Here is an 11,846-nt window from a genome sequence, read left to right as displayed (position 1 = left end):
ACCTCCCTCTTTCTGTCCGGTTATCTCGCTTACAGGATTCTCTTTCCGTTCGGGTTTCTAATGTTTCTCCTCGTGTTGTTCCTTCTTTGCCCCCGTGGAGAGTCCCCCTTCCGCAGTTTTGTACATCCTTCACCCGCATCACTAAAGCTTTTACCCCTCTTACGGTTCTAAAACGCATTTTCCTTGAGCACTTTTCTTCTCACTCCCGCTCTGTTTCTGTCTTCACTGATGGGTCTAAGTCTGCGGACAGTGTTGGCTACTCTGTTGTTTTTCCTGATCGCACTTATATGTGTCGCTTGCCTCCGGAGACTAGCATCTTTACAGCGGAACTTTATGCTATTCTCTATGCTCTTCGTCTCCTGCTTTCTCGTTGTCAGTCTTCCTTTGTAGTTGTTGTTGACTCTCGTAGTGCCCTCATGGCTCTCGGGTCCTTTAATCCGGTTCATCCAGTAGTTGTCGAGATCCAGCATTGGCTGTTTCTTGTTCGCAGTAAATTTAAGTCGGTTGAGTTTTGTTGGGTTCCCAGCCATATTGGTGTGTCTTTAAATGAGCGTGTGGATGCTGCCGCCAAGGAAGCTGTCCGCTCTTATCCCATCTCTCATAAAGGTATTCCGTATTCCGACTTTTACCCAGTTATCCATTCCTCCGTCCTTACCCGTTGGCAGGCTTCTTGGTTCTGTTACTGGTAACAAACTTCGTACTCTTAAATGTTGTGTTTCCTCATGGCCATCCTCCTACCACCGTAACCAGCGATGGGAAACAGCTCTGGCGAGGTTGCGTATTGGCCATACTCGCTTAACTCATGGTCACTTGATGGAGCGCCGCCCTGCTGCTTATTGTCTTAGTTGCATTGTCCCTCTTACGGTCGTGCGTGTCCTGACTTCCAGGACGAGCATGTGTCTTGCTTTCCGACTGCCCCTCGCAGTCACCTGTCCCTCAATAGAATTCTTGGCGACTCGGATACTTTTGATATCGTTCGCCTTATGCGTTTTTGTTCTCATATTGGCATCCTTGGTGATATTTAGCGCCCGCTGATTATTCTTGGTGATATTTAGCGCCCGCCTTCCCGGTTTGGTGCCTTCTTTTGATAATTACTTACTTGGGCACTTTTCTTCTCCCGCTCCATTTCTGTCTTCACTGATGAGTCTAAGTCTGCAGACGGTATTGGCAACTCTGTTGTTTTTCCTGATCGCACTTATATGTGTCACTTACCTCCGGAGACTAGCATCTTTACAGTGGAGCTTTATGCTATTCTCTATGCTCTTCGTCTCCTGCTTTCTCGTTGTCAGTCTTCCTTTGTAGTTGTTGTTGACTCGCGTAGTGCCCTCATGGCTCTCGGGTCCTTTAATCCGGTTCATCCAGTAGTTGTCGAGATCCAGCATTGGCTGTTTCTTGTTCACAGTAAATTTAAGTCGGTTGAATTTTGTTGGGTTCCCAGCCATATTGGTGTCTTTAAATGAGCGTGCGGAAGCTGTCCGCTCTTGTCCCATCTCTCGTAAAGGTATTCCATATTCCGACTTTTACCTGGTTATCCATTCCTCCATCCTTGCCCGTTAGCAGGCTTCTTGGTCGTCTGTTACTGGTAACAAACTACGCACTCTTAAATGTTCTCTCTCCTCGTGGCCGTCCTGCTACCACTGTAACCGGCGATGGGAAACAGCTCTGGCAAGGTTGTGTATTGGCCATACTTGCTTAACCCATGGTCACTTGGAGCGCCGCCCTGCTCCATATTGTCCCTCTTACGGTCGTGCATGTACTTTAATGTCCTGACTTCCAGGACGAGCGTGTTTTGCTTTCCGACCGCCCCTCGCGGTCGCCTGTCCCTCAATAGAATTCTTGGCGACTCGGATACTTTTGATATCATTCGCCGTACTGCGTTCTCGTATTGTCATCCTTGGTGATGTTTAGCGCCCTCTGATTATTCCGCACATTTGATGGTGCTACATAGCCTTCCCGGTTTGGTGCCTTCTTTTGATAATTACTTACTTACATAGCCTTCCTGGTTTGGTGCCTTCTTTTGATAATTACTTACTTGCCCATCCACATACACAGCTGTCCATTAAGTAGGTGGTCTATGATCCAAACAGGATGCAAATCACGTGGAGAGTGGAGCAGAAGCATCCTATGACTACCTGAAAACAGCTCATGCACACACTTAGGAAATTAAGTGTAAGTGCACTATTGCATTACTTCTTTTGGTCTCTTTTGTTGTAGAGTAGTTAACTATATTATCTTGGCAAAATAATTTCTCTGAAATTTCAGTACTTTTAGAGAAAATTACATTTATTCAAATACCTGGTGGTGATTCTAGGAATTATCAACAATGACCAGATCAATCAGAAGTCACAATTTACTATACTTGGAATAGGGAGCCAGTCGACCGAGCGGATAGCACGCTGGACTCGTGGTCTTGGGTTTGATCCCAGGTGCTGGCGAGAAACAATGGGCAGAGTTTCTTTCACCCTATGCCCCTGTTACCTAGCAGTTAAATAGGTACCTGGGTGTTAAGTCAGCTGTCACAGGCTGCTTCCTAGGGGTGGAGGCCTGGTCGAGGACCGGGCCGCGGGGACACTAAAAAAACCCCGAAATCATCTCAAGATAACCTCAAGGTCTACACAGAACCTCTTATCAATACTGCTCACAGCTCAATACAGTATTCCATTCAAGTTATGTGCAGCTTCAATGAGGAAAAAATGAAAAAGATACAACTCATGTTGATATTAGTTATTTTTCAATTGTTTCTGGGAAACTACTTAACACTTGTGATTGTTTCTTCACAATAACATTTGACAAACCCCTGGTCTGCATACTCATTTGTAGACAATTTTGTATGTACCAGTAACAGATGAAAAAATACAGTACTGGTGTTAATATAAAGTACTATAATGTGACGGCAGGTTTACTGGAGGAAATCACATTATTAAATAGTCATTTATATATTTTGTCTGATGGCACCCCAAGTTCAAATGACCCACAAAACATGGAGGCAAAATTTGCCAGTCATAGTTTTCAGTGTTTTAATACACTGAATTACTTGAACACATGGTGAATCAAAGCATTTCTATATAGAAAAGGTGTTTCCCAGCCATGATTAAACATTAGTTCAACAAGCATTCCTAAAATTTTTATTATATATTTAAAAAAAATAAAAGGCAGAGCATCCCTTACATAACTGACAGATCAGCACTTTTTTATCACATTGTATGATTTAACTTATTTGATCACAAACAATGAATCCAAAACTGGACAAGAGTATTTTTATCACCCACTTTATAGAATCAAACTGTATCGACTCGACTAAAGACTTGTGGACAAATTACATAAAAGCAGTTAATACATAGCAATTCTTCCACAACCTTGAAGAACCAATGAAAATTATGGAAACATTTTCACTCCTAAATTTAATTTCATAAAAACACAGCTTGCCTATTGAAATATAATTTATTACACTGAACTAATTAAAAAAGTATACAGCAGTTTGAGACCATAAACACTTGAAATAATTATCTTTTCAACAATTTTTTTGTCAAAATGGAAAAAGAAAAAAAATGATAGAAAGGCTAGGTGAAGAGGAAACTTTTGTGCGGCCGTGTGCCACACACTAGATATTTACGCCAAGAATACCCATCGTGAACCTTGGGAGAACATTCAATAAAGTCTCATTTTCTATTTTAATATTATTTAAGAAAATAGTCTTACTGAAACGCACCAACTAAAGTTCAATATTGGTAATCACGTCGCATTTCTGGCAGCCAGAGGTGATCTTGTAGAAGCGATGAGCGCATCAACTTAATCCTGTGAAACATTCATGCTACTCACTGTCACAGAGCACAGGGCATGGCAGCACAGTCCTCACTCCAGTAAGGATTAGTTTTGTGCCCATGTTTGCACAAGCAGAAACTAAACCATATCTATCCGCAAGGCTTGTTCTATCATGTCCCATTCTCTAAGTAATTCATGTTACTGGTCACAGCTCGATTTGGGAACAAGATACATTCAAATTCATCAGAAAGCCAGGCATCAGAGAAAGAAATTTGGGCTCTGCAGTCCATATCTTTTAATTTTAAGCCACTAATCTATTGATAATAACATGGCAAACTTCTATCCATTCATCACTGGATTCACCTAGTCAGCCATTATTCTTCTTAAATTATGTTTTAATAGCCTTGAGAGAAGGCAACTAATGTCAACACTTCTCAACAGATGATCTGAGGGTGAAACACAGATAAATGATCACAAGGGTAGGGCACCCACATGTTTGTTTTTTCCAGGAATCACAATTATCCAGGAATCAGCTGCTGGGAAGGCTGCTGGACATGTCCTATGGGATGGCAGCACTGACGAATGGGCGCAATAGCCCTGGGCAATAGGTTGCCACTGGCTCATGGCACTTGGGACCACCACTCACTTGGAAACAACCCAAGACACAAGAGCCACAATGTGATCTGGGGGATGCCAAGATAAGTGGTCAGCATGAGTTGTGTGGCTTTAAGTAGCAGATGTCAACTTTATGGACACGCCATACACAAGGTGCAGAGGCCACACACGAGGACCCTTCCATCTACACCACCATATGACACTGCCCAAAACATCCACCAACTGGAGGGCCTGCAAAGCAAATTACATTATGAAGGGTTAAATTAATTGTTCTCATGCACACATTACCATCTAAGTTATTTAGGCAAGGAACAGAAATCTTGCAAGACCTTATTTGCTTTAGCCCTTAAACAGCGCAAATTGTATATATGCGAATTTTGTTCTAACTACCTGCCCAGTGCACATCATATATATGCATTTTAAAGTACCACGTAAGATTTAAATGTCCCGCAGGTATATGACGTTCACATCAGCTTCCTCAGGGCTCTAGTAAACAGACGTCATTAAAAAAAAAAAAAAAAAAAAAAAAAAAATTGTGGGTAACATTCCCAGGTGTGAAGGCCCTAGTACTGGTACTGAGTGAGCAACCAAGACTGGTGCATGTGGCACGAACTAACAGCACTACTGTTCAGCTTGTGCCCACAGCATCACCAAAAAATGTCAAAATATATATGCAACTGCTATTATTTAGCGACGATAGTATTACAGAAGAGCCTGACTGATAAAACGACTGTTCAAAAATCAGTGAACACACTGCTGTTCAAGATGTTCACAGCGCTAGCCACAATACACTGCCATTGTTTGGTCCATCTAAGAATCTTGAAATGACTTCTTATGTTCCTTTACAAAATAAACTTGTGAAAAAATATCCATTTACAGGATTTAGCGACCAGCGTTCTGATAATAGCAGCATTGTGGCGAGAATTAGTGATGTGCGTAGTACAGTGGGAGTTGGGAATCTTGGTGAGAGAGGGAGGTGGTGTCAGCTGGCTGGTGGCTACTCTTATTTTCTGGATTCACCATACTAATTTAGTGGTTCGTTTTGATGAACACAAATGTAAATATAACCTGTGTATAGTATATAGTTTAATAAAAGCAAAATATTTTGTTGTTGTTTTATGAACGTAATTGAATCACTAATAGGTACACAGTATTTTTGAGTATATCAATGGTTCACACATTTTATTATATAAATATATCACACTACACACCATTGAATAATATTAATAATAAAAAATCAGACATTAAAATAATTAAGTAATAATATCTTTGTGTTAACTCCTGCCTTACGGCTCTGGAGGAGACTGGCCCTGGACGCATATCTTGTCTGGGGCCAGTCTGAATCTTGTTTGAGAGAGATATATATACAAGAGTTGTTACATTCTTGTACAGTCACTAATACGCGTAGCGTTTCGGGCAGGTACCTGGAATACGATCCCCGCCGTGAAGAATCGTTGTTACAACCAAGTACACATTTTACTGTTGCGTTAAACAGAGGCTACAGTTAAGGATTTGCGCCCAGTAAATCCTCCCCGGCCAGGATACGAACCCATGACAAAGTGCTCGCGGAACACCAGGCGAGTGTCTTACCACTACAACACAAGAGACTGTCATTGTTAGACTTCCTCGCCCTATTGCGGCCAAAATATGTCGCCTATGATTATTTTTATTATTTTTTCCCCCCGTGATCAGGGAACACATTTTAACAATCTTAAATCTTAGAAAAAATAACAACAAGTGGGCAGATCCCTCCACAAGGAGGAATAAAAAAAAAAAAAAAAAAAAATAATAATAACAAGTAGGATCCAACCCTCCACACGTTAGCCCTACTGTCATGCGAAAACACAGTCGAATCTGCTTACAATTAGATTTGCTTTCAACACTTGACTGAATAAACAACATGCAAGTACCATAATTGTTTTCTTCTTTTTACAGAAATATATAAATAATTTGAATACACTTACAAAAAAATAAAAAATTGAATAATAAAACATCATTTTTTGGCAAGGCCCACACCCACTTTCCAAGGTGAGTGCAGCTCGGCCAAATCTTACAAGGATTCACCAAGCCCCATAGACCCAAGTGCAAGAAAACAAGCCATCGAACAAAATTAGGTACCTTCAGGTAACAAGGCTTCTTGCAGTGTAAACACCCAAACTGTGATGTACATGACTGCCACTAGGCGGCAACTCAGGTCACTTGGGATCTCAGCCACTTCACTGACCGAGAGCCCCAGACTCGCTCGCAAGCAACCCAACAAAGGGAACAATGGGGACGGGAAGCTATTATATAACCCACTAGAAAACAGTGTTTCATTACATTCAATGCTTGATTTCTGGGAAGGGCCCACTCGGAACTTCTCCAAGCTAACACACGATGACGCACCTGCAGAGGAGGCCTGGGTGTCTAAAGAAAAAAAGCAAACAAATCTGACAGGGCTTACCAGTAAGTGATTCCATGACTTGTTACCCTATAGGTGAAAAAACCTGTTGAATTTAAAACTGTTGCCCCATTGTATGAGTTACACTGAATCTTTTAAGAAAGTGATCTGAATTAATATGTTCAAATTTGTTTGGTATTTTAAAGGTCTTGAAAAGATCAGCTGTCATGTTTGGTTTGTTGTATTGTTAATGCTGATACCCTAAACATTTCCTGGTATGCTGTATTAGAGTTGACTTGATCCTGGGGTAAATTTTGTCCCCCTGCATTGAACTTTATCTAAAGCATGTGTGATCTTTTGAAGGTAATACTGTGTATCAGCCTCTAGCAACTGTTGGAAAATTATGTCCACACACAAGGCCAGAATTTTGGTAAGGGAAAGTAATTCAATACACAATGTGCATGTGGCAACCCCTTTCCCCCCTTTCCACAGAATTACAAATCAATCATTTGGGTATCTTTACATGTAAAATTTCTAATTCCAAACAGTTGTGTACTGTAGAAATCTGTTATGCTATATTGTTAATTAATTGAACAGCACCTGTACAGATAACATCGGTAATAGAAATCACGTTGTGGCTATACTCAAAGAAGTTAATTTCAAAACATTTTCACACTAAAATCAATGTTCTAATCCCCAAAATATGTTTGCAAACAAACAAACAATTTTGAGTAAACAATTCACTTAACGCTGAACAGTTAGAGAAGTGTTAATATTCAACAGAAAAATGAGCACCACCCTCCAGAACTAATTACAGAAAATATGCCATAACTTACCTAAGCTCTAGTCATCAGAAGAGGATCGTTAAAATTTGTCTTGGAATATGTAAAGGTTGTTAGTTGCAGCAACAGCTATAATATTTTCATGTGGGTGCCAGGCCGTGTGGAGAATCTTCTTATTGAAATCAAGGCAGTCTACACTTATCTCATCCTTCTTTCTCTTACCTGCAGTGCACACCTACAAAACAATATGAATCTTAAATCTCCTCATAACATCTTAAAATAATTTGATTTCTTCCAACTAAAGAGCACCATAAATTACTCATTACTATATAAAAAGTTTCTGTATTCTTATCTTAATCATACTTTACAAATCAAAATCATTTCTTTAAACTTACAGTTTTTACATTACTTAAATAATGGTTTATATCCCATATTTTATACTTAAAAGATAACTTTTTAAGAACTCTTATACAGTATTACAAAAAAAAATTATTGTACATTTAATATTCGCACAAAAGAGTGTACAAATTCAAATATAACAGGCACATTTAATGTTCAATTTTAAATTGACCCTATCTCCACCTTCAACATTTCACAACACGGCAAAAATTACAACATTATCTCGTCTACACTATACAAACACATTACTGTACTAACAGTCACTACAATACACAATTTTTTTTAGATTTTAATGAGCAAAATTTTTATTTAATCCATTATTTTTTCAGAGGTTCCACAGAACCCATGACTGTATCTAATTTGAATATTTAAAAAATATGAAAATTATTTGAATATACAATTCCTAAACATACCTTTCTTGGTTTTAGTAAATATCTAGGTTTAGCTGTTTCCCTTGAGGCCTCTAGAGTGACATCTCGTTTGGATGTTCTATCAAACATGCGGAAGAAGTTATTGTACGAGCCCGTCATGATAGCAGAATCATTCCCACTCCAGCAGCATTCAAATTTATCAAATATACAATCATTCTCATATAATGAGCACAGCTTCGAGCGAAGATATTCATGTACCTGTGAAGGGAAAGAAAAAAATTAATACAATCATGAAAAAAGGCTGCCCAAATAGGAGCATTTCATTGTATTCAGCACCTGATTTCTGGGATGGTCCTCAGTAGCTCCCCAGTAATGCTCCCAACAGTGCCTGAGGGAGGTAAACCCCCCATCTTTGGGTGAAGATAAACTGGAAAATATTTTAATCATCAAACACTGAAAGCTGACTAATAAGGTTAGAGGGCTGAAACCCAAGGAACTGAATCTGAGGTAAGTGCAAGATTCCCCCCCCCCCCCCTCACTCTTTACACAGGTAGGCACAGGAAAAAATTACCTCTAATTTCTGTTAGCAGGCCAAGAGCTTTCCCTTTCCATAGCTCATGTGAAGCCTTGCCCACTAGTCCTCCCTGGAACATAACCCTCCAATCGGTTAACACCCAAGTATCCAATTACTGCTGGGTGAACAGTTGAAAGTAATAATATAGTAGCTGCATGCTTGCACACTGTGTGTACTTGGATACCCAGCAGTATTGCCAAACTGAACCACTGGAGAGATGACCCGAGAAACCCTAGCATTCGAAGAAAGCACCAAGATGAACAGAAAGAGCAACAGCCTGAGACGAGCAACATGTAAATAGTGCCACAAGACAAAGCATAATGTGTGCCGTGGCAAATCTTGGATCCCTATGCTCCTCTTGCCTCTATGAGTAAACCAGATTCTGGTCCTGATGTTCAGTAGACCTGGTAGTTTTGTGGTAGTCTATGGTACCAGAGCTAATGCACCGAGGATTTACTTAAGGCCAGGTCTGAAAGATCTACATCTTCTGATTTCATCAGCTGTGACAAGAAGCAGAGATCACTGTCTTTTGATGCCTCATATGAGAGGTGCTGACAGGGGTATAAGTGGAGGAGATTCATGTTTATCTTGATAGTTTTATGTTCATTGTTTCCCTGATTAGTTCACACAATGCAGTGTTTGTATTGAATTAATTCAAGTTATGTACAAATGATTGGCAAAAAGTTATTGAATATTGTACGTAAGGCAACATTTAATATGTACACCAAATTAAAAAAAAATCTGTTCCTGGAAAAGCTCAAAGGAATTATCCTCAAAGTGATAAGAATCACTTATCTGTGATTATGTCTGTGAATGTCATCCAGGCATGGATTAAAAAAAAAGGGGGTGAGGGACCAAATTGTAATTTTACAAAAACCCTCAAGCCCCTAGTACACGGTAACCTTATCACATAGTAAGAAATTACAAAACTATTCCAGAATTTGTTCATGGGTCTTGGTTTACTCCATTATATTCATACAGATTTATTATAATCTTATTAACATCACTAGAATATAAACTGGGCAATAATACCGATATTGACCAATGGCAATAATGGCAGTGTCCAAGATGATCATCATCATGACTGCACATCGAGGGTCAAACCTTAACAGAAAGTGCTCTAATCAATACCAAATAACTCGCTATACAATATGTAAAACTAACCAGTCTTTCATATTTACTCAGCTATAGAGGCTATGTTACAATATGACACCAATTACCTGGAAAAACTGAAATCCTGGATTACCAAAAGGAGATTGTGTAACAATTTTGATACGTACTGCATTTTGACATATGTGGTCTTTTAATGAAAATGCACCAATATATATATGTAGCAAACCGAAATATTTACTCACAACGCCTTTGTAATACTGCACATGTGCACGTTCATAACAATTAAGTTTGTACTTTGTACTTACATTGGATGTGCCGAAGTCTTCTGTTGAATTCCTTGATGGCCATTGGGGTATAATCCAAGAGACAAAGGGGGTTGTATGCTCATCGATTTTGTTATATTACTCTACAATACTATTACTGAAACATTCTCTTTGTACTAAAGTATACTGTACACATTTAAAATTACATATTGTATAAATAATAACAAAGACGCCTAGTAATTAGAAGGCTTATCAAACTATAGCGAAGAAAAATTACTCTGCAGACATGCAATGAATTGCTACTGTTAGTGGTACAGAGGACTACTTGGTTTGCGAACTTAAGTTATCCGAAAGTTCAAGTTTCCCAATTGGGGTTAAGTTCGGATGAGGAAATGGTCCACCAAGCCTCCCGCCGGCCGGGGTTGGGGTTACATTACACAAACCATGTTCGGGTGAGGAAGTGGTCCGCCAAGCATCGCACCGGCCCGGGGTGGCAGGTGGGAGATGGTCTAGTTTGCCCACTGACCATGTCGGGCACCACCACTATAGAGTGCCTTCTACCCTGTGACGTCACAGATTCCCGCCTATTGTTCCCATTGTTTTGATTTGTCATGAGGCTGGAGTGCTCATTCCGTGACTTTGTTTTACATATCTGCACAATCAAGGAACATCCATGCACCATGTCGGCTCCAAATGCACACATTGTGTCAGTAAAAGCATCAACATGCGGGTTACGTAAAAGAGGTCAGCGATGACATTTGAGAAGTTAAAATAATTAAGAAGGTGGAGAGCAGTGTCCCGAGAAGTGTCGCGTGCGCAGAATATGGCATTAGCAAAAGTACCGTTTTTGATCTTAAGGCTAAACCTATCATCTTTTACCATTTCTCTAGAAGTGAAAGTTGAAAAGCAATACAAAAGAGAAAGTTAGTAAGTAAAGCAAAAAGTAGTGTTGATAATGCAGTGTGGGAGTGGTACAAACAGAGGCGTGAGGTGACTAAGAAGCCAATGGCAGGCTGGCTGCTCGTGGAAAAGGCACGTAAATTTCGCCAAGCAATGAAAATTACTCGAAGTGTGTACAGTGACAGATGGCTCAGAAGCTTTAAAACCCGCCATGTCATTAGGTTCATTAAAGTACATGGTGAAAGACAATCTGCTGACACTATTGGTGCTGATGAGTATTCAAGTAAATTTGCAGAGATGGTGCAGGAACAAAATTTATCTCCAGAGCAAATTTATAATGTTGACGAGTACTGGCATCTGACGAATACGTGACAAGTTTGTACTGGCACGCTACCCACACATACGATGGCTCATAGTGGTGAGGACAATCCTTCAGGTGGTTATAAACAGAACAGAGAATGTCTTTGTTGTGCTGTGCAAATGCAGCTGGCATGCACAAATTGAAATTACATGTGATTGGAATTAGTCAAAACCCCAGGGCTTTAAAGTCAGCTAGGTGCCTCTCTGTGATTAATAAGGACCAGTCAAGTGCATGGATGTCTCGAGTAATATTTGCAGAGTGAACATACAAGAACTTTGTATCCGAGGTAAAGCAGCACATGAAAAGTTTTGGCCTCCCGCAAAACA

General features: G+C 40.0%; 1 protein-coding gene across 3 annotated transcripts in view; it reads right to left on the bottom strand.

The window, feature by feature from the left end:
• Nucleotides 1-2,709: 2,709 nt before the first annotated feature.
• LOC138369784 (protein phosphatase PP2A 55 kDa regulatory subunit) overlaps nt 2,710-11,846 on the bottom strand; it is a 62,527-nt gene continuing 53,390 nt past the window's right edge. For all 3 annotated transcript variants that reach the window (XM_069333391.1, XM_069333392.1, XM_069333393.1), the window contains 3 exons: nt 8,352-8,567; nt 7,594-7,774; nt 2,710-4,608 (listed from right to left, as the gene is read on the bottom strand). In XM_069333391.1, coding sequence (XP_069189492.1) covers nt 7,622-7,774; nt 8,352-8,567 — 369 coding nt within the window. In that variant the 3' untranslated portion in view covers nt 2,710-4,608; nt 7,594-7,621. The remainder of the gene's footprint in view (nt 4,609-7,593; nt 7,775-8,351; nt 8,568-11,846) is intronic.

The sequence above is a fragment of the Procambarus clarkii genome, chromosome 29 (genome assembly GCF_040958095.1).
Source record: "Procambarus clarkii isolate CNS0578487 chromosome 29, FALCON_Pclarkii_2.0, whole genome shotgun sequence".
NCBI lineage: Eukaryota > Metazoa > Arthropoda > Malacostraca > Decapoda > Cambaridae > Procambarus > Procambarus clarkii.
Note: the sequence above shows the minus strand (reverse complement) of the source record. Positions and strands in the feature narration are given on the sequence as shown.